The 24,412-nt window shown below is 38.3% G+C and overlaps 1 protein-coding gene across 1 annotated transcript; it reads left to right on the forward strand.

The window, feature by feature from the left end:
• The first annotated feature begins 40 nt into the window (after positions 1-40).
• On the forward strand, positions 41-22,790 carry LOC139952919 (stress-activated protein kinase JNK-like). The gene is made up of 12 exons (XM_071952235.1): positions 41-354; positions 13,652-13,744; positions 14,239-14,438; positions 14,857-14,986; positions 15,580-15,777; positions 16,249-16,414; positions 17,738-17,809; positions 18,223-18,414; positions 18,725-18,849; positions 19,231-19,294; positions 19,764-19,844; positions 20,653-22,790. The coding sequence occupies exons 2-12, from the start codon at positions 13,727-13,729 to the stop codon at positions 20,793-20,795; spliced, it is 1,389 nt and encodes a 462-aa protein (XP_071808336.1). The 5' UTR covers positions 41-354; positions 13,652-13,726; the 3' UTR covers positions 20,796-22,790.
• The last annotated feature ends 1,622 nt before the right edge of the window (positions 22,791-24,412 follow it).

A 24,412-nucleotide genomic window follows, 5' to 3' on the forward strand; every position in this document is an offset into this window, starting at 1 on the left:
GTAGACCACACGCCTGATCCGTATAGTTCATTCATTAGCATTTACGATATTTTTCCGACGAAGTGTCCGAATGTCACAAAATCTAGAAAAAATAAGGGATCATTCGGCAGGAAACCATGTTGAAAAGCCACAATTTCATGGATAATACTCTAGGATAAATACCGAATAGAGAAATCGGCGATCGGATGTGAAAATCGGATTTAATCTTCTGAAATTTATCGAGAAATCTGCAGAATCGTCTCTCGTCTTTTTTAAGCGACTGACGTCAGTGTCGAGAGGTTTTATTTTGAAGGAAAATTCTAAAAAATATGTCGCTTTTTAGATAACTGGAAGCGTAAACCACTCATTTATAAGGTAAGTTCCTGTGTGATTATTTGTAGATGAAACACTGTTTTGCCTGATTTAGGTTCAACAATGATTGTCAATAATTTACTCATGTAATTTGCAGTTTTTATTTACAAATTTATTTTGTACAAACAATCATTCAGCTAAAACCATCAGGCCATTTTATACTAGTGATCACACACAATGCAATGTCATGTCCAAGCTGTGTACACTGACTCTGTGACTTTCGGTGTTCACTGACTGTGTGTGTGTTACCCTGTGTCTGTGCACTGTGTACTAAATTGTGTAAGGCCCTCTTAAATTAAGTATTTTAATAAGTTTTAATTGAATTTGAATTAAAAAAAAAAAAAAAAAAAAATTAATTCATAATAATGCAGCTCTGCAATTCATTGTTTTAGTATAATTTTTGATTATTGACACTCTTTTTAATCAATAAAAATTTAAATAATAACAGATTTATCAACCATTAGTAAAATTATCAATATATCATTCATAACATTTTAACCGGAAGATTGTACAGCGCCCTCTTTGACACGTAACCAACCCGCGTAGTCCAACATCATTGTATTAATTTCACCTGACCATCAGACCTTAATGGTCTGATGGTCATTAAATTAAATCAAACGAATTTCAACCACTGCCCAATCAAGGTGTCTGGTAATGATGACTCTTTGTCGAGTCTTGCTAAACCTCAAATTTGTTTTTTGTCCTCAAAAATAAGAAAATTATTACAAATTGACTCCTTTCTGTTTACACTTTAAATGGATAGTGACCTTTTATTCCTGACTTGTTTGTGGCTCCAGAGGAGATTGTTTGAAGGGAATTCAATTAAAAAATCCATGAAACCCAATTAGCCTACAGTATTCATATGATAAATTTTCTTGGTCATTCATAAATAATGAATGAAAAAATAGTTTGATTACTGCAATTTTCCCCAAATGAAACATGAGATCACTCACCATTTTTCTGACAGGAACATCTTTCTTGAAGGTGGAAGCTCATATTTGTTTCTTTTCCTGAGCAAAAACAGAAAAGTGTTTTTTTATTACCACTCACCAGATGTGGGATTTTGTTGAATGAGCACAAAGTACACACTGCCTCAGTTTGGTTTATTGGGTTGAATGGGAGAAAAACAAGATGGCCGCACCATGATAAAGGTCTAGTGTTTTTTGTTGGATCAATTTCTTTGCGATATTATCGTAACCCTCCAATCCCTCAATCCTCCATCTGTGACCGCAGGGAGGATGGGAGGGTTTTGATTATTGCAACTACTGTACACGTGTAGAACCAATTATTGTGATTCCTAAATGATTGACAGGACCCCCCTTTAGTTTGAGGGGTTGGGTGGACTTTAGGGTGTGGCACCAAGTCTGATCCCAGTAAGATGTTGGCTGGCGTACGTTGGCTGGCGTACGTTGGCTTTGGCTGGGGTACGTGTGTACTTCATTAAGATGGAACCTTTGATATGAGATTCCCACCTTCAATAATCTATTGAAGATCAGCATGCATTATATATCCAGACAGCTCCATGCCTAGCTGGAATTACACTGAGGTCACGGAGGTCATGGTGTTCTCCCTAACAGTGGACCGCTGGCCAAATTCTAGTGAAAAAAAAAGTTGAGGACTAGTCAAAAGTTTCCAAGTGATTAGACTTGCTAGTTCAGTGTTGAAAACCATCCCTATTAAATATGAATTATGGACTTGTGAAAGAGCTGGGGGCCTAGTGAAATGACAAGCTACATGTAACTGATCATGCTGGCGAGTTAACCGAGACTAGCCCCTTACAAGAAATATAATTTATGAGTCCTCTAAATAAAAATAAACAAAAACAAACAGATTGAGTTCAACAACAGCAATCACAGTCTCCTTCACCTCCAACACCCCCCCCCCAAAAAAAAACTCAAATCAAAAGAAACAAATAAACAAACAATAAGTAAATAAAAATAACATAACATCACATCCCTGATATTAAACAAAAACTAAGCACGGCCCAAAAGTTAAAAACCAACTTGCCGCATTGTTATTTTGCTTATTGTCATCTCTCGTTGGTAAACATTGGAATCATTACAAAGTCAGACAGCCCGTCTTAGCCAGATACAATGTACTGCAACCCCACCCGTCCGGCCCTGGCTTAACCCGAATCAAAGCCAGACTTCAGGTAAATTGAATTGTCGCAGCCAGGGATTTTAAGCCTAAATTGCTAAAGCCACCCACATGGATTGTTGCCCCCCTCCCCTTCTTGATCAGGGTAAAAGGGGGTCAGCTGTTTGACCAGATGACCTACCTATGTGTACAATGTAGGCTGCACTTGCAATATATTAATGTACCCAAGCCTAATTTCGGAGAGCTGCTTAACTACCGATTTTGTGCTTACCAGTTGCTTACTGCAATTTCCATTTCTTAGCGCTGCTAACCAAAGGCACACAAAATAGGCATGCTAACCTTCCGGTGCTTTTTATACTGTATGAAAATGGATTGACGTAATGTACATGTATTCATGGTGAATGTGCAAGCTGGCCACCTACTTTTCTTGCTTCATGTACATGTAACCTTGGAAATACGCTTACCAATAAGGGGCAGTATGAAATTGGCCCCAAGGCACCAAAAAGCTCCTGAATACCAAATTTGTGAGTGTGCACGCTTACCGGTACTACAAACGGGAACCAATCTATTTTCCTATGTGTGCAGAGGCAACCACAACCAAATGTCAAACTAGCACAATTTTTTAAGGGCAAGTTACATGATGTGCACATCAAGAATGTTTGGTAGCACATTAGGGTCAGGAGGAGGGCAAGGCCAATATTTTGTGAGTATTTAAGGTCACTCTAAAATCAAAATGTCGTTGAAGGGGGCACGGAGTAATGACTGGAGAAGTACTTAGAGGTCACGAACTCTGTGGTGTTGCACCCATTTTGTGTCTTCTTTAACACCAAAGGGAAGCTGGAATCAGTTGTTGAAGGCATGATAAGCGTTGATTGTGTCTAGGCCTAGTTGTGTCAAATTGACTCCAGAGCCGATCGAATGACATCTTCTTTACCGTTCCTGAACGACTTCCCCCCACCTTCCCCAATGCATCACAAGACCCACATCCTACGGGTTAGTTCCAAATCTCCCCTCCTTCCCCTTGACTTAAAATAATTTCCTGTCGGGTAATTCTGTTAGGAAGGAGCCTAACACTTGGCCTCAACTCTTTTAAGGTGGAGGGGAGCATGGGTGTAACACTTACTGCAGGGGTTAAGACTGCGACAAGGGTAACTCATGGTTACCAGTGTTTGGAAGGGGTACCGGTTGTCTGCCGGCACCACTGTTTAAATTACCGAAGGGGTCCGCGGATTGTTCAAAAGGTTTTTGGCTCACGGAGTGGACTTGAGTGGTGGTGTCGGGAGGCTTCAGAACACTGGGAAACATACATTGTGCCGGGCGGAGTTTGGCGGTCGGGTTTCGAACTTAAACCAGGTGGGTGCCGAAATGAAAGACTAATTTTAGAATTAAATATTGTGCTGTGATGTGTACATTATAATAATGTGGTTGAGTGGACAGTCGGTGTTCAAGTATTTTCTTGAGCTATTGGAAATTGACTTACTAGTTCCCACGACACTCTTTTGCAATTTGTCAACTTCTAATACCGAGGGAAGCTAATATCAACTGTCCAGCCAATGTTGTATTTAAACTCTTGTGTGCACGTATAATGATTGATGTACCTCATACAATTCTTGTTCGGCATCATTGAGCTTGCAAACATGGATTTATATTTATGTGCCGCAAATCAGATGTAGGTTCAGGGTTGGGCGATTTCACGACTGTTTCACGGTTGCTTCATAAAGCGTTTAGTAGACTGCTGCTCATGCAACAGTCTATTATTATGTGTATTTACCCATTTAACTCATGAACTGATGTTGAAATTGTGACTCAAAATTTAAAATTTCCCATATGACCAGTGTTATGAGTGTCATATCTTGCCTGCCAGAAAGGCCATGGAATGGACGAGGCTCGTCTTTTTTTAAACAATTGTTCTACATTTTGTCTTTGTTTTTAGTACAAAACCAATAGGGGGGAGCAAGTTTACTACAGATGTTTTTTAATAATTTTTAGCACAAAACAAAGGTGACTTTGCTAAAACAAAACACTAACCAAAGAGAAGTTGTTGATTTACCATGCGGACAAACAAACAAGTGTCTATTTTGTACACATCACAGGATGTGTTTTTTCCCAATTACCCATTGAGGCAGATTGACCCACGTATTGGGTTCCGCTTCTAATTGCAGGCTATAAAAGTGGACTGGCTAGTAGGATGCATTAGAGTGCCATTAGACGTTTGCCTAACTATCTTATCCTACTGGCCTTTGAAAATCCTGTATGCGCACAATTACAAGAGTAACAAGATATTGTAGAGGATCGCTCCAAATTGACGATTCGCATAATCATCCAAGACATTTTTTGGTTTTATGAAAAACGAACAGAAATTTGGTAGCCCTCGAGAAAGACTCTACTACATGTACATGTTGGTTCGAACGTCAGGCCATTAAGTATTTTTGTGCACAATTTTTACACGGTGACTAAAGAATGATATTCTTCCTACAATAGTCGGATTATTTATTATTTGTTCCCCTCAGAAATATCAGCAACATTATCATAATAGCAATGCATGAAAAGTCTTAGCAAGTATAGATTCTGTAACTACAATAGAAGGCAATACTTATTCTAGTCATTGTGAAATCAGCACTCAGCAGTTAGCTTGGTAGGATTGGCAAATCACAACCTTGCGATTGCAAGACCTGCAGTCTATTACAGGCAGCTTGACCATGGATGACCATGACCATTGGTGCTCATAAAACAAGCATGCATTTGGATATTTTGTAGTATGGTTAAATCATATTCCTGTACTTCATCATGCATTTCGCACAAGTGTTCTTGACGACGTCCTTAACAAAACTAAAAAACACGCAGATTATTGGGATGGTACATTTTAAGTAGCATGCATCCTGGATATGTTTACAACTTGATGCGATGTCAATTGACGACGTAACAAAACCAACAAATATGCAGATTTCAAGTGTCAAGGTACGGCTGATCGTATCCTGGACAAAAAAAATCGGCCATCCTGGCTGTTTGTATTGAATTAATGTCTGGGTGTTTTGGTTACTATGTCACACTCCGAAAGTCTACAAAATGTATTTCCATGGGAAGCTTGTATAGGACCGGAAGCAACACTCACGTTCAAACAGTTGAACTTTGCAGAAAATACTGAGGCAACAGCGGACTATTGTTTTTTGGGCAAGGCAGTTTTTACTTTTTGATTTGGGAGTAAAACCACAAATCCGCAGGCTTGTAATTCAAAATATTTACTAGTATGTATTAGTAAGACCAATATATATTTTACAATGACTAGAATTTGTGTTACTGTTATTATTTTTCATTCCATTATGATCGTACACATTCTGTAACACACAAGTTCACAGGTTACACAAAGTATATATGTGTTGTTCCCTAACACTTGCAAGGTTTGATTCTGCGATTCTGTCAAAAAGAATTTCCCACCTGAGTGATTTGCCTCTGGATTTATTATTTTTTGCACAGACTTCAGGAAAGTGCAATGCTCAGAACACATCGGTGTGTAAGGCTAAACAAAATTATATTCCATAAAATACTACAGACATTGTAACTAATTGTAACGACCCACACAGAGAATATTTTGTCCAGATTGAAAAACCTCTGTGTTTACTGAGCGTGAGTCTGACTGATAGATGAAATTATTGAAATTACCCGACTCGCTTCCCAGCTAGCCTCTCTCGTCTTATGTGTGCAGGCTAGAGGAAATTGACCAAGCTGCCTAATGCATTGCCCGACCACAAATATGCGCCACGGCGTACGCACTCTGCATATTTATAGTTTTTGCTCGTCTCCTTCCACGCATAATGCAATGCGGAGAATAAGCTGGGTGGACTGACGTGCCATTTTGAAGTGTGGGTAAATAAACTGTGTGTAGTCGTACATTTGTATACAGGAGAATGGACGAGTTGGAAGACAAAGTAAAACGGACATCAATGTTTTGGGAGGAGTTTTTAAGTAAATCAAACCATGGACATGATCAAACTGATTTTCGAGAATACTGTATATTGAAAATGATACAACACCAACCTGTGGTCATGCTTTATTCAAATCAATAAGAATCATGTTTTGTGAGGATTTTTTTGTCATTTCATGTATTATTATTATTTATTTTTTTGCGTCGAGCCGGTAATTGAAATAAGCAATTGTAACTAATTTGGGAATTTGTAAAGGCGATAACTTTCTTAAGGGCTCAAATGTCAAGAAAAATTTCTGTTAGACCACATGTCTCGTAAATCAGAATACACCAGAAATTAGTCCATACTTCATAATTAGGGATTCAAACACTTTACTAGCCAGCTGGACCACTTGGAGTGTATTTTGACTGATCCTGAGGTGTTGAAACTAGCAGTTGGCTAAAGGACCACTGTTAAAAGTGATCCCTGCCTTAAATTATTGGACTCTGGCCAGTTGTCCTTCGGGATTTTCCATCCCCAGTGAATTGGTTCATTACAATAACAAAACATCAAGCTGTGCACAAACATACTAAAGATTGCTTCAGTATTATCATTCACAATCAAACAACAATAGGATTGGTAGAAATTAATGCAAGAAGCACTCATGTGTGAAAATCCATTATTACAACTCTAAGCAAAGATGGGTTTTTAATTACAAGGTTACATAATGGACAAAATGACATAATGGAAATTATATAATTGTACACAATACATATTATTTATAGTTTGTATTGAGTGAGGTCGAATCCTAGATGCAGTATTTATTTACTTTTTCGTGCAATGGTTTTGTTATGATAATTGTTTTGAATTATATTTTTGCTGGATGTTTGTACAATTTTACTTCTTATTTGCTGGCACATAATGAATTACATAAAAAATGTAAACAAATTAAATTAATATTCATTCAACCTTACACTCATAAAAAAAACTAATCTTAACACACTTGCATAATATTACTGAAAATGTAAAACTATAGATGCACAAACTGGTTGCTTAAGCACATAAACTTGCTAAGCACAACAAATCTGTATATGCTTAACTGTATACTACCAGCCAAAATACCCTTTCAATTTGACCTACGTCATGGTGTAGCCACCAAGGCAAGAAGTACAAAATAGACTGATCCCCAATTGGTTTAATCAGAAATCGGGTTTCGTTATTGTGAGTTGCACATAGGGTGCATGACCAATATGGTGGCATTAATGTAGGAACATCTGTCAAACAATGACAGGATCCTATCCGAGGAAAAACTACTTAACACAGAAGAGGGACCCTGCGGACAAAAGACCCTGGAAAAAAAATCAGATTTGCACTTTGCAGACATACACAGGTTAAACGCTAGGATTGATTCTTTGTATACGTACAATATTTCCCATTCCCATGGTCATTGTGTTGTACAAAGTACATTGCATGGTTAAGTATGGGAGTATTTGTGTGGTGAAACCACATTTATCCTTCAAATTGGGCCTTAACAAGGAAATCAGAAGGAAACGGATTGTAGAGGAAAAGACTGGCTCCGGATTGACTCGGTTCCAGCCAATACCCAGGGCTGATTTGCATAGTCAACTATTGATTTGTACAACTGAATATACTTAAAGGCCACCTGTAAAGACACCGGACTCGGTGGTCAAAGACCACTATTCTTACTTGGTGTATCCCAACATTATGTATCAAATAAGAAATCTGTGAAAAATAGTTGACTGAATTTGTCACCGAAGTTGCAAGAATGAAAGAAAAAGCACTCTTGTTTCACAAATTTATGTTCTTCCTAATCCCTAAAGTCTTTTAATATTTGAGTGAGAAATTATCTATTTCTCAAAAACTAAGTTACCTCAGAGATACACTCATGTAGCCGTTTCTCACAATGTTTTTTACTATCAACATCTCTCCATTGCTGGTTACCAAGTAAGTTTTAATGCTAACAATTATTTTGAGTAATTAGTTTCCAGTGTGCCTTTGATGCTCTTTGCAGACTAGTGAAGGGTGTCATTTCTAACAATGTTTTATAATATCAACAGCTCTCAAATGCTCTTTACCAAGACATTTTTATGGTCTTTATTTTATGGAGTAATTACAAAAGGTATACCCTCCCTTTAAAGGCAGTGTACACTATTGGTAGTTACCAAAGATCGTATAGCGCCGTAGGGGTAATTACTCAAAACAATTATTAGCTTAAAACCTCATTTGGTAACGAGTAATGGGGAGCTGTTGATAGTATAAAACATTGTGAGAAACCGCTCCCTCTGAAGTGACGTAGTTTTCGAGAAAGAAGTGATTTTCCACGAATTTGATTTCGAGACCTTGTTTAGAACTTGAGGTCTCGAAATCAAGCATCAGAAAGCACACAACTTCGTGTGACAAGGGTGTTTTTTTCTTTCATAGTTATCTCGCAACTCCGACGACCAATTGAGCTCAAATTTTCACAGGTTTGTTTTTTTATGCATATGTTGAGATACATCAAGTGAGAAGACTGGTCTTTGACAATTACCAATAGTGTCCACTGTCTTTAAATAAGCCAAGCATCATCCACACATTGTCTCAAGCCGAAGCAGATTGCACGGGTGAAAACAACAGGAAGAATTCTGTCTCAATCAACCAACCAATTAAATGTAATGATCACTTTTAAGATTACACACAATCCTCTCAAATCAAGATACATATGTGGAGATTGGGGTTTAGACAGGTCAGGGGGTCCACTACAGTGAAAAAGAAGGCACTCAAATATTTTACTATCTTTCAAGGGGCCCACTGTGGTGAATAAGACGAGATCGTCTTGCATGAACATTTTGCCATCTTTCAGGGGGGCCCACCGATAAATGGTGGATAAGACAGAGTTACTCAAATTTCGCATAGCAATGCTGTCTAGGCCATTCAATGATGCAATAACGACACCTGGGTCAGTATTTTTAAGCAGAGTTTGAAATAAGGTGTCTAAATTTGCCAACCCAACGGTGAATAGAAAAACAAGGTGTCTGAACGACACCCAGACACCCCTGTGGCTGACAGTAAAAACCAAACACTGTCACATCTAGACGCAGAGAATGTGCATCAAACAGTTCAGGGGGGCCCACTCTGGTGAACAAGACGGGAAAACTGCTCTGATTAGTCCTTCCATGATTGTACCATGGAGGGTTGTCAAACCATTTCTTCCTGGTATTACCTACGAGCTTGATTTAACTTTTAATAACCCCCTCCCACCCACCCAACCCCCTTAAAGTTACAAATCAAGCAAACAACAATGTGGCATATCTCAACACACAGTCTGCGTTGGACAGTAAAGGGGGGGCATGACATGTATAACACTGTCAGAAATGAAACCATTCATGTCTCGTAATCAAACAAGCCTCATCGCCCGCAGTGGAAACCGTCTGTGTGTTTGGCAAATATACTCTTAAATTACTCCGAGAGCGTCTTCTCCTTTTCCTGCCTCGTGCATCTTTGGAAAAGGTCGCCGTGGTTGGGAAACAACCGAGCTTGGATCAGACCACGCTGGGAGAGGGGGGGGGGGGTTGTTTAGTGACAGAATTTAATAAGCCGTTGAATTCCATTATGGAAATATCAACTGCTTTTTATCTGATGTGCTGAGGGGGTCAATTTAATTAGTTTTGTAAAAACAATCAGAACAAAACATGTTAGTCACTTCATGTTGTCAGGTTAAAAGCTAGGCTGGAAACATCTGGCCACTATCATTTTTACCTACTAGAGTGGTCCTTTTGATTTGAAATCAATTTGCAACAGCTAATTAATGCTATCTTCTTATTTATTAAAGTAGTTGCTTGAAAAACCGTCTCAATGCTTGACCCTTCCTTCCTTCATGTTTGTTCAAAACCACCCTCCAACCATGGTCCTACACTGTACTGTCTGCTTCATAATAGATTAAGCCTCACCACTGTATACAGTGTACATAAGAGGCTAATCTGTAGATAAGGGATTTTAGGGATTAATACCCAGACAGGATCTGGTGGAGGAGTATAATGGGGATTGTTACAAATACCTGGAAAAGATGCCAATTATATAAAAAAATCAATTTATGTGTTAAAAATGTTGGCTTTATTTCCACACTGTTCTGTGTGGCCTTGTTATCTCTCCATCTTTCAAGCTAATCAAACATGGAAAAAATTCCACTAGTAAATGTCCTTATTTCCCCAATGATCTGTGTTGTCTTTCTCTCTTAATCTTTCAAACCAATCAAACGTGGAAAAAAATTGCCACTGATATTAAACTAAATTTCCTTATATCCACAATGCTCTAAGTGGTCTCTTTTTGTGTCCATCTTCAATCCGATATGACATTAACCACAATGGGGCCCAAAGGGTATAAAAGTCTGGTCCCATTTTGCTGTCTGTTATTGCTGAATATTAATTGCACACGGGGATCGTGACGTACAAAAGTACACACAAACTGACTAGTGATTCACCATTAGTTGGTGGAGTTTGTGGTAACTCACCATGTAAAAATAAACCAGTGACTCATAATATGTTGAGATCTTTGACATCAAAACTTTCTTTACAGTAACCTCATGGCAAACACACAGGCCTTTGAAATAACACACAACACCCACTGCAATTGCCTTGGTGCCCTGTGCTTTTGCTGTGGTGCCCTTTGCAGAAAGCTTGAATATATACATTTTCCTAAATATAGAAGTGCCCCTTCAAGAACGAAATTCAAGGATGGTTTTATTATTTGTCTGTTTGTAAGGTTGAAAAGAAGATCAAAACCTAGCCCAAACTGACAACATGCTTTGAACAGAATGTCTTCAAAACAGTATGACATTTTTAATTGTTCCCATCTTGTGTTAAATATTTCTAGTCTCTTGCCTGAATCAAATCCAGTGGCACTGACAATTGCGGTGTCAGAGTGGATACCGATTCAACTACTGTACCAGAGAAACTTGACATTCGACTAGTCTGTTAGTGTTAATAGTTAAATGACCGTTTGTGGAAACATGCGTGGGCGGACATTTACTACTGGCTGACTGAGTGATAAGTCTGTAAAACATACACCTGTATTGTGTTACCCATCAATGCTCATTCCATATCAGGGGCCAGGCTAGTGTTTCACTTTCTTGGGGGGAGCAACTTCTGAATAAACATACAATATAAAAGGTACCGCACCGGAAGTCATATAGGAATATATCCCTGGGCTGTGGACTATCAGTTAGCATTGAGGATTCAAATTTTCTGTTGTGAAACCACATTGAATGTATTCAAACAGGAACAATGTTTGTTTGTTTGTCTGTGGCAGCCCTAAGCTTTGGAAGCGAATAGAAACTTGCCTCTTTTAAATGTAAGATGGAAACCCATCTTTTTGGGGGAACCTTGGGAGACCATTGGTTACCACTGACTGGGCCATCCGGGTGAAAAGAGAAATATGGTATAAAAATCTTTTTATGCTGTATTTTAGTGTTTTTAATGGTATTAGTTTTGTTTGTTTCCTTACCAATCATAGTTCAATTAAACAGTTTGATGTTTGTTCCTCTACCAATTCTTTATATTCATGGAGGCAACAGAGGCGATTGCCTCCATGCCCCATGTTCATTGTCTTGGTGCCCTTAAAATGCACTAGTAGAAATTTAGAATTTCCTTATAGGGTGCTCCGCCCCTTACCAAGGAGAAAATACCTTGGTGCCCTTGCCCTTTTCAAAAACATCATTTAACATCATAAACAAGTAGACAGAAAGTATTTTATATACACTGTGCTAAAGATATTATGTAGCAGTACATTGAAATGAAGAGCATACTGTCGTTTTGTATGAAAAAAATCGGTGCAACTCGAATTTTAAAAAGAGAAATTTGTACGTAAAAAATGGCTTCACTAAAAATATTGATATTTTTCTTCCCCACCTGGCCTTACCTGTTAATAATTGGAAAGATGATTGGTGTGATTTGTCATTGCATGGTATTGAATAGATGACACACACACTGACTAACGGTATGGCTGAATCATACACTATACATTGTAGTGATGCAGTGAACTGGCACAGCGTGGTCTGATATGTTGGTAAACAACCATGCAAATGACAAACAATAGGACTGCACATTGAACTATACAGCCAGTGTATAGGCCTACCGCATGTATTGTACGTGTTCACAATTTTGTGCAATATTCTTATGTACATGTACGCCTACATGTACTGTTCATGTATGAGCTGATGTAGTTTTTTTTAGAAACATTTTAAAATGAACTTACAATAATTTATTTTATAAGTAAAAAAAAAAGGGGGCTCGTATTCTTTTGGAGAAAACTGTGGGGTATAGGCCTACATGTTTTGTTTTGTACTGTCAAAAACATTTCAGATCAAATCAAATGCAACACAGAATGTCTCCATTGGTTACTTTGCTACTCAAACATTGATTCCTTTGCTAACTCAATTAAGTCCAGTCTCAATGTTTTGCTAAGCTAAATTGCTGGACTAAATCAATCTGTAGTGGTCTTCTGTTTGATGTCTGTACCATGCACTGCCTGCTGTACATAAATGTTTTTATGTGGGTCCACTGAAGTACAAAATGTATCGTTGTCTTGTAAAAGTCTGGGAATTCCCCTATCAGTTGGTGATTTCTCAATACTGTGTCTGCTTAAATACAACGTCAGAAGAATGTAGAGATTACAGAAAAGGGTATGTGAGTGGACAAAACTATGAATCATGTTTACAGTTGTAAGCCAGAGAAGGCTTTCTGTAAGTGAAACTTTGTATTTTTAATTTCCATGGTTTGGGGAGGAACAGGCTTTGAATCTCATCTTTGAGAGTAAGTTTTGAAACTTTGCATGGTGGCAGTTTAATTAGGTGAGGTTTTGTGTGAATCTCTTTTGAGTAGTGTTGGTTCTGAAAAGAAATGGTGGTTGACGACTCAACGTTTCAATCAGGATGCTCTGATCATCTTCAGGAGGATTCTGGACTCTAAGAGGGGAAAGGCCGTTGTTATTTTGCAAAGGGCACTCCCATTGGAAAGCTTCACAAGTAATGTACTTTACAAAGGGTAAATTTACACAAAAAGTGGGACCTTGTACACGTACCAGAGCACTTCCTGAAAGGTTTTTTATATTTAGGAATTTTTTAATTTTGCTTTGTAATTGCCTCAAAACCTCAAACATTACAAAAATATAGCTGACTTAGATGAGTACTGCATGTAATTTAATGTTTTATACAGTCATGCTGGTGTCACAAACTAAATGATATTGTTGTCTTTGACCAAACATTTAATCGTTGTTTTGTTGTTTTCTTGTTTCTCATCCGTGTGCAGGATCTGTCCAGGATTGTTTACAGTTATCTGTTACCATAACAACAGATCATCTAGTCAGACGTTCTCGTCTGTAGCATGAACGACAGGCAATTTGTAAGTCTCATGATAAAAATAAGCCTAAAAGACTCAGTTATAATTTCATGAAGCCTGTAAGCCTCTAGAAAAGATTAATTGTAGCCCATACCTTGTGAAGTGGCCTTCAGGCCTTGTGTGTCTGGCGACTCACAAAAAAAACCCACAAAAACTTGCTAAGCTCAGAAATATATTGCTTACAAAAAATATTACGGAAACAGGCTTCTCGGCAGAATTACATTAAGTTTTGGTGCTGTGTCCCACTCAATTTTTGCTTAGGTCAATACATTTTACATCATCAGGAAGTTATTATCAGGAAGGAAGTTGCACATATAAAATAACTATTATAGTTTGCCATTTAAAATATTGACGAAAAAAATACATTGTGGAAATTTCACCCCTGTTGGCCTGTTTTGGCTTGTTTCTCCTTACTGATAATTTGGACAATTGACTCTTTTAGCTGGGTTGCATCACATATAATCTATTATATTATCGTTATTTTCTCCCCCGTTTAGAGAATGGCTCATTCTAACCAGAAATTGTCGTCATCCCCCTCCATTATGAAGACTGGTAGCAGTAATAATTCATGTACAAGCAGCTCAGCAAAGTTCCACAGCCAGTTCTACCAAGTTGAAATCGGAGACACAAATTTCCATGTTCTTAACCGATACCAGAGTCTTCGGTCAGTGGGCTCAGGGGCACAAGGACTTGTTGTGTAAGTAGAAATTATTTATCTCTGATCTCTGACACCAAGGATACCTCAAAAGCAAACTTTCCCACTTCACAAATTGGCCCAATTTCATGGCTCTCTGCTTACACTCAAATTCTGCGCTTACGATCTCCATTCTTTGCTTACTGTGCAAGCGCAGAATTGCTGTGCTAGCTGTGTAGGCGGAGAATACATCTAGTACGTGCTTCTTCCATGAAGACAACATTTTGATAACTAATGTACAGTACTTTGTTATTTTCCCTTTCATTCTTCAGCTGTCTTGAAACACAATTTTGCACATAAATTGCTTACGTTCTTTCTCTGTTAACTTTTCGTTACATGTACATTATTCTTGCACAAACACAACTACATGTATTTGATAACTAACCTACAACACTTTGTTCTTATTCTTTTCTTTCTACAGAGCTGCCTATGACACAGTAACAAAGCAGAACGTGGCAATAAAGAAACTCAGCAGACCGTTTCAGAATGTCACTCACGCCAAGAGGGCGTACCGTGAACTCCTTCTCATGAAGACGTGCAATCATAAAAATGTAAGTCCCATTCAACCCTACCCCTAATGGATCTCAAATCTTCCCAAATCTGTAGGCATTTCTAGGAAGATATAAGACATTAAGGCATACATGTAGGCCCAGTCTGCTAGGAATGCTAGTGCCCGTAATTGTTATTTGGGCCTACAGTCCTTGACCCTCCACTATCCTCCACTGTATGGTCATTCAACACCAACATGTTAAGCCCGGTTCATACTTCATGCGAATGCAAATGCGAATTTGAGCGAAATTGACGTGAATTTTACGTCACAACCCTCCTTTCGCAGCGATATTCGCAAGTGAGTTTAGCGGAGGGCAACTGCAGCAAATTTTTCGTTGCGAATTTGTGACGTCAACATTCGTATCGCATTCGCATTCGCATTCGCAGGAAGTATGAACCAGGCTTTAGTGTAAGGAATTGGATAAGATTGGTGGGCCTAACCCATTGATTTTTTATTTTTGGCTATAGCCTCCAGTGCTTCTGAATCCTTCATTATGACAAAGAGTAGTTAAAAGGATTTGGACTACAAAGGTAGAAAATTACAACAAAACAAATTTATTCTAAACCACTTAATTTCCCTCATTCTCTCCTTCAGATTATTGGTCTGCTGAATGCATTCACAACACAAAACACATTTGAGGAATTCACCGACGTATACCTCGTCATGGAGCTGATGGATGCCAGTCTCAGCCAAGTAATCCAGATGGATCTAGACCATGAACGTCTGTCGTATCTCCTGTATCAAATGCTGTGCGGTATCAAACACTTACATTCAGCTGGTATAATCCATAGGGTAAGGGTAGCTCCCTCCTCTTTCTCTCATCCCAAACCACGTAACCCCCTCCCCTTTCTCCCTTAAACCCTTCCCTTTACCAATAATATCACTTACATTCAGCTGGTATAATAATCCTTGGTGTAAGTGTAGATCCCTCCCCTATTTCACATCATAAAGCCTGTAAGTATACAAACTTGCTAAGCACAGACAAATCTTGCTGAACAGAAACTGGTTACCAGCCATATTTCAGTGATGTCTAGACTGTTGCAACTGGTGCCCCGCCCATTTTTTGCTTAGCATAGCAAAGAAATCTGCTATGCAGTATTTTCTGCTTAACAGCTTTATGCAATTGGGCCCTGTTGCTCCAAAGTCTGGTACCTTATCAGTTCTGTTATAATAACATCTACATGTACGCAGGGTATCTGACCTACAAAAAGGGGACCAACCGATTGGGACTGTACAAACTTTTTGCTCTTTCTCTCTCTGCAGGATTTAAAACCAAGCAACATAGTCGTCAAGTCAGACTGTTCTCTTAAGATTTTGGACTTTGGTCTGGCACGCACAGCTGGTACGACATTCATGATGACGCCGTATGTAGTGACTAGATATTACCGCGCTCCGGAGGTCATTTTAGGCATGGGATACAAAGAAAACGGTAAGATAGAATAAAATTGTTATTCTGATCAACTCAGGGAAGAACTGGGGCCAATAGCTAATCCTCCCTTCTATTGGAAAATCTTAAAAGTCCATGGGAACTTTTGAAGGGGCACTGAGGCCAAGACTAGGGGTCCAAGAGCACTTCTTAATTGTCTCTTACCAACCTACGAGGGATCCTTGCTTTCATTATCAGAAATAAATAGCACAGCTAAAGTTAAAAACTCTATAAATATTTCTTTGCCATTTTAAACTTGTCACGATGAGCTTTCGAAAGGCTTTGGGGAAAGAACATTTTGTTGGGAAACCTTTTTTTTTTGCAAGTCATTCTGCTTTTTTACTCCCCTTTAAAAAATGAGGTGATAAGTTCAGCGCCTATCTCTTCCATCTTTCACCCTGTCTAGAAAGCCAAGTCGTCTCATGAAAACCATCTGGTTGGGAAGCATGATGCTTCCAAACTCAAGAGGAACAGAACACCTCCCCTCCCCCTTGAAAAAAAAAAATCTCAGCCTAGATTATTATCATTTAGTTCCGGGAGCTTACAGTCCAGTTGTAACAAATATCCCCAACATTTACCCCGCCCGTGTAAGAGACAAGAGCGTTCAGCCCAGATTGTTATCACGTTGGGAAAGCGCCTAGTTCTGTTTTCCTTGGAACTGTAGACGTTTTCCTTCCAGAGACGTGCCCGGCTGTAATAGCTTGGCAGGGTTTGTCGCTGGGTGGCTTATTCCCCCCAACCCCAAGTGGTTTAATCCGTGTTGGTGGGTCGTAATGCGAAACGGAACTTATCCAAAGCTGGGCTGTAATTCGCCGTCTCCTTCCCACCTGGGTTGATTTACGGGTCATACAAGGTCGCTGCACTCCATGGCAAGATTAAAAATGTTCTTCAGTCCGTTTTTTTTTTATGAGTGTAAAAACCATGTTAAACCATTGTTTTTAGTGATTGTGTCCGTTGTGACCTGCTCAGAAATCAAACTCATTAAGCACAGAGAAATCTGTGAAGCGAACAAGCGATAGTGGTTACCACCCAAAATTGTATATTTTTGAATGGCCTTTGACTGGTACCCTGCCAGTTTTTGCTTACAGCTTTTATATGATCAGGCAGTAGTTAAAGTAAATCTGATTGCATTGAATTACTGATCATTGGAGTATTAGCTTACCATGTTCTTCTCGCCTTATGCTCGGGCAACGTCAAAGGTTCTTGCTTACCAAAATGGCGCCCAAAATGTTGCTGTACAACCTGTGCAGAGAAAGTGGATCGTTAAGTTCCAGGAATGCAAGTTTTTAATATGAGTGTCTTTTTCTCTTCCTTTGTTTTTTTCAGTTGATATTTGGTCTATTGGATGTATATTTGGTGAGATGATCAGAGGACAAGTCATGTTCCCAGGAATGGATCGTATCCTAACAAAAACTGTTAAAAAGATCATTGTTTGAGGTTGTATTATTGAGTTGCACTGCAGCTGTGGATTAGCCAACAGAGGGCGCTGTTTGTGAATAAGTAATTCAGTAGTAGTTTAGTTTTAAATGTTTGAATATGTTTGAAACATAGGCTCATGCAACTACATGTATTTGATTTCAAGAATTTGCCCCCACCTCTGAGGTAAAACAAAAAAAAAGGAAAAAGACCATACTGTATGCGCCACGCATAACTCTCAGCCATTCATATATGTCTTCCTTTGATCTCAATAAGGGGCGCTGTTTAAGCTTGTGACCTCATTATGTAGCCAAGCCATGACTCATTGTATCACATGATCTGTAGGGTCGCTCGATCCGTGTTCCATTTTCTTCCTTAACCTCATTTCGATTCAGACATCGACCAATGGAATAAGATTATCCAACTTCTCGGCAGCCCGTCGCAGAAATTCATGCAGCGTCTACAGCCGACTGTCCGTACTTACGTGGAGAACAGGCCTAAGTACCAGGGGCACGCCTTTGAGTCCCTCTTCCCTAATGACCTATTTCAAAGGGAGCAGAGCTTAACGGAGCCACAGAAATTAAACGGTAAACCTTCGTCCTGTTTAGTAGGATTTTAAGGAAGCTTTGCAGGGCGGGAAAAGTTAAAAAACTAATTGTCAGAAAGTAGAAGGGTTGACTGTGTACTGCATTCAGCGCATTCAGTGCATAAAACCACAGTGGATGATATTGAATGGTCAGACAGTAGGAGGGTTGACTGTGGATGGATTCACCTCAAGATATCGTAATGCAGGCTGACATTGTTTATCTATCATTCAAAACAATGTGAATAATTATGAACAGTCTGACCGTAGGAGGGTTGACTGTGAACTTTTTTTTTTCTCCCTGTTTCTTACAGCTACCATGGCAAGGAAACTTCTGTCAAAGATGTTAGTGGTAGATCCAGTTGAAAGGATATCTGTTGATGAAGCACTGGAACACCCCTACATCAATGTATGGTATGACCCAGCTGAAGTAGAAGGGGTACGTATCCAAACAACTTTTAACATTAACTGTTTTCAAAATCTATCAGTAATTTCTTAGAGCAGCTTGAACACCAAACTTTGCTCAGCACAGGAACATTCTGCTTAACAGAAAGAAAAGGTTACCCACCATGTAAAATGTTAATAGATGTTACATTTTCGATTGGGTTAATGAATGTTCAAGTGAGTTTTACCCATTACATGTAAATTGACCAACCAAAGCACTATGTGAAATTAACTTTTCTGTGAGGACTCATAAGAACACTTGACGCGACCTTAAGTCCTCGCCGATCTTGCCTGTTAACATTACCCCTTGTAACCTAGCTATTCAGTTCAAACACATATTTTAAATAATGAGATGTTATCCATTTTTTTCTCAAAGCCTGCACCAATCACGTATGACCACACAATAGATGAGAGAGAACACACAGTAGAGCAATGGAAAGGTATGTCAACTTTGACCTTCTCTGTATCACCTCATTTGCATAAGGTGAAGCTTTGGTTGCCCTTGGAAACGCCCTTAAGAACAGGCAAAGTGTGTTTGTTCATGCAAGTTTGCCCAAACAAGGCTTAAAGCCACTCTTGGTTAGTATAGGGGATTCGAGAAGAAAATGATTAAAGATGAAAATAGCTCAGGGGAGCTAAAGGTATGAAATGATATTTCTCTTCCAACAGTCTAGATTGTTGGATGGAGGGAAACATGCACCAGGCAGGAATTTCTAAAATATATCCAGTACTTGGAATGGCTCTTTTTCTACATATCACCAAAGCAAGAGTGTATCAAACCAAAGCAAAAAGCCTGATTACACGCTCAATCATTCTTACTTAAAGTTCTAGTTTTTTATCTTTTACCGCAATTAGCACCAGCTGGGGAAATGTTATAAAATAAAATCCTGTTTTTCTTTGTACTTTTAGCCCATATATACCAAGAAGTGATGTCATTTATGATCAGCACAGGAGTGTACGTGGGCTTAGGCAATTGCAGACAAACAGATTGTAAGTATTCATCTTCATTTCTTTATTTTAATTTAAACGAGCTGCTTAAAGGAACACGTTGCCTTGGATCAGACGAGTTGGTCTATACAAAGCGTTCGTAAACCGTTTGTTATAAAATGCATCTGGTTGGAAAGATGTTTTAAAAGTAGAATACAATGATCCACACATATTTGCCTTGTAATTGCGTGGTTTTCCTTTTACTGTGCGAACTAACACGGTCGGCCATTTATGGGAGTCAAAAATTTGACTCCCATAAATGGCCGACCGTGTTTGTCGACGAGGTGAAAGGAAAACCGTGCAATTTCGAGGCATGTTTGTGTGGATCATTGTATTCTACTTTTACAACATCTTTTTACCCATGTGCATTTCATAACAAACGGTTACACATGCTTTTCAAAGACCAACTCGACTGATCCAAGGCAACGTGTTCCTTTAAGCACAAAGAGTAGCTCAGCACATAAGCAATTACGCTTAACACCAGAATAAGGTTACCAGCCAAAGTACCATGTCGCATGTACAATTTATGACTGGTATCCTGCTTCTTTTTGCTTAGCCAAAAATTGCTTGTTAGATGGCTGACTCCAAACTGTTGTTAACCCAGCCATTTTAACCTACCACTCTCTCATTTAATCCCCATTTTGGGTTATTAAATGGATTTTTAAAAAGTTGATTCCATTGCGATGATTATTTGATTTTGTAAACTGTTGGAAATTTGAATTTTTGTTGTCGTTGAGTAGCTTTGTCTTTGGTTGGAAAGTCGTTGAGTGATTAATAATTGAGTAAATGATGTTCTGATTCTCTTTCACAGCCATGGAAGACTGCGGTGGAGAACTTGATATCGCAATAGCGGTGGCGTCAGCCGGGATGTCGACAGGCCCGTCACATGGTGCGACCCACAATGCATCACACGGTGCGTCCAACAGTATGTACAACGCACACGGTGCGCACTAGCCGCTTATGCATGCCACCTCTCCTAACATCCTCGTAGCGAACGAAAGAAACACAAAAACATAAGTAAAGGACATGGTTATTCCACAGAACGTCACTGACATCAAGAGGTCATTTGCATAATGACCTCCTAATTTAAATATTGACCTTTGAATGGATGGTGCTCATTAGTATCAAATTCGATGTGAAAACGGAAGGACTCTTTGTGAAAGAGGGTTGAAGTAAAATTGTATGTGATGCAGTTATTTGGGTTAGATTTTTTTTGAGTTGGGAATACGATGTCGAACACCAACTTCCATGCTGGCATTTTAGTTCAAGTGAGTGGCATATTGTGTGACGTGTAAAGATAAACCATTAATGTGCTTTGATGGTCTTTGAGTTCATGAAACACTGGGCAAGTCTATGTTCCTGGAGGTCATTTGCAACTTTATGGATCTCGCTTTAAATTTTTCCAGAAAAGAAGAAGAGGGTTCTTGGTAATTGTGGTATTAGAGTAGAAAAAGACAAAAAATACTTGAAAGTGTTATGCTTTTGCATAAGTATTTTTACCCTGAAATAAAAGAAAGTTGATATGAAAGGGACAAAACATTATGTGGGTGGGGTTTAAAAAAAATTGCCTCTGTGCCCTGTGGATTGTTCTTTGATTAAGAAACTTTTTTGAAAAAGGGGCGAAATCAATCCCTAGCGGTTCAAAAACTCTCTTAGACCTCTCATTAGACAACATAGTGATCAATGGTAACCAGCTAACAGGTACCAGTTTAGTGAGTGGACACGAGCCTCACTTCAGGTTTCATAGACATGTATGTGAACATTCAAGATGTCTGCTGAATGGTTATTGTCTAGCTGTAATGTTTGTCACATCCAAATCTGGAATTCCAGCAAAAAGGAAATAGCGCCCTCTATCTGTATAAAATGTCCAGCAGCATTGGAGGGCCACTAGAAAAAGGAAAATCAAAAGTTGAATTGTGGAATTGTTTGTCGGCTTCGAAGTGAAATAATGTGACCCACTTTTAATGTGACTGTGACTGTTCAGGGTATGGAAATACTGCCCTCATGCGCCCAAATATACCCAGTTATAAAAAAAAGCTCAACAAAATCCACGTACACTTGTACAGTACATGTAATGTAATTGGCACAACTTTAAGTGACTTTATGTTGTTTTTATAGATATATATATATAAATATCCATGATCGTTAATGCTATTTAATATCAGTATTTCTTGCAGGTTGTGAGGAATCTGCAATTAGGAAAAAATAAACAAAATTGTGTGAGTAAATACATTTTTTCGTCTGCTAGTTGGCGGACCTATGTGTAGGTTTTCGAAAAATACAGAGTCCTTGTTCCCTCGCAGTAGATGAAAGTGCTTGGATTTAAGTTCGCTAAGAAAGTTTCAAATCATAGTATTTGTAGTCGCTAAAAACACTTTTGAGTAAAATATACCAACTACAACAATTAAGAAAAGGCTGTTTTCAAGCTAATTGTTTCGTTTCAGGGACTCAAAACATTTTTAATGTTCAACAAGAAATTCTTGACTCACTACTGACATTTATTTAAATTGGAGACTTTCAAAGTTTTCTACTTCAGAGACCTTTCATTTCCTTATCATCATTACTAAATGCCAAGACATGGCAAACTTTGTTGACTTTTGACCCAATTTCGGCAGCCTTCACAAATCGACACTGGGGCAATATAAATTTGCACAAGTCGCCATTAAACAAACTTTTTTTTAACAAACTTTTTTCTTCTAATCGATGGGCACACTTTAGACAAAATAATTTTGCAGAATGCTTACTACCATTACAGTCTTTTTAACAAGTAAGCTTTCGGATAAAAATTACACTAAGTGTTTTTATGGGGTCACAACCAAAGGATGTCCCTTTCTGTCATAGTGTAACCAACAAGGGGTATTTAGTGTTATCGCAAAGGCTAGCATTTGTCAAACAACTCTAAAATATTAGGCTAATTATAATTGGTTGGATATTTTAGTCCTTTGCAAATTTCTTTTGCGCCTTTGCAAAAAAAAAGAGTTATATACAGAAAATATTCTGAAGATGAGAAAACTTTGTAAAAGTTATTGTCTTGAAATTTAAATAGATGTGAATTTTCTTTTTATAAATCATTATTAACTAATGTTACGAGAGAGTGAAGTTAAGAACGAGTTTTGGGGGTTTAATTTTGTAGCCATTTATCAGTTATTTAATAATTATTTGATACATTTTGATTATAAATTGTCAATATTTATCAAATTATGTGTGTGTATTTGGGAAACGATGAAGTAAAGATTTACTTTTAGCGCATTAAACATAACCCAATAGGCTTGGGTGATTGAGATATTAGTTTTTTAATGTAATCAACATTGCATTCGAATGAGATTTGGGTCATTAGAGTTAAAGGTCATCAAAGGCAACATTCTGCGGCTGTAGAAGTTTTGTAGGTAATGATAATTTTGCGCGCTGCACGACAGTCGTTGCACTACGTCAGCCATGATTTAAGTCTCCAAACAGTTTCAGTTACTAGTGGAATCAAATGCACAGTCGTTGGAAAAAAAGGATTTATAAACGTTTTGATCTTTTGGTTTTCAGGAAATAATTCATTAAACACCCTGTGAGAAAATTGGCCTAATATTAAAGAATGTTCTTAGATTTTGTTAGACCTAACTTTGCTAGATATTAAATTATTTGTTCAACTAAAAAGACACATGATGTTAAAGCTTAGTCTAACTCTCCCACTTGGAAGTTAGCTTTACTTAGAATCACAAAATAATTTACACTTTGAATTTCACTTGAGATTTTCATTTCCTGATACAAGGGTCATCATGTCCCTAAACAGTTTGATTGCACCCACTCCTAACCTTTGACCTCTAGAACTAGCTGCATAAATAACGAGCTCTAAAATATTGTTGCATGCACCAAGTTATTAGATCTTGCATGCATTTTGCCAGTTTTTGTTGAAGTTATTCATACCACATTTTGGTCAAAGGTCAAACTACACTTAACATTGATGAGATAAGGCTCTAGTTTCAAAAAGTCTTGTGATTGTCACATGACCACCCTCACATGGGATCCTTAATAATCAAATTGATGTAGCAATATTTATTATCTCGTTGCCTTATATGGTATGTACATGTTGTAGGCTGGGGTTTTTTCTTGTTGTAAAATTTATTTATTTGATTTTGTAGATCGTGTTCATTGAAGTGTAGATGATCGACTGATCAATAGAATCGTGATGAATCGTGAGTAACACATCACGATTACTGTTCTTGTTTTATATTCATTACGTATCGTCTTCCACTTAAAACGGTTTATTTGATTTCGAGAGAGACTACACCAGCCTTTTAATCGCTTATCACTCCCGCCCCGATTAGACGACAAAAGACAAAAATGCTAAGCAATTACATGATACTGCCTTATAGCAGTAACACAAAAATTACTTGGCATAAACAAGAAACAAGTCTTCTAAGCAGAAATGGGTTACCAGTGAATATAATCTAATACACATTGCTTGTGAGTGGTATCATACTCATTTTTTGCTAAGCAGTATTCTCTGCTGAATGTTTTTTGGGGGCCCCAGTGGAAATAGCTGGAGTGTGTGAATGAGGTAGGCAAAGAAGCCAGCTTAC

Source organism: Asterias amurensis, chromosome 21 (assembly GCF_032118995.1).
Source record: "Asterias amurensis chromosome 21, ASM3211899v1".
NCBI classification, from domain to species: domain Eukaryota; kingdom Metazoa; phylum Echinodermata; class Asteroidea; order Forcipulatida; family Asteriidae; genus Asterias; species Asterias amurensis.

Coding starts and splice junctions, on each gene's coding strand:
- LOC139952919 (XM_071952235.1), top strand. Junction 15,778..16,248: donor CAGCTGGTATAATCCATAGG/GTAAGGGTAGCT, acceptor CTCTCTCTGCAG/GATTTAAAACCAAGCAACAT. Junction 17,810..18,222: donor CATGTTCCCAGGAATGGATC/GTATCCTAACAA, acceptor ATTTCGATTCAG/ACATCGACCAATGGAATAAG.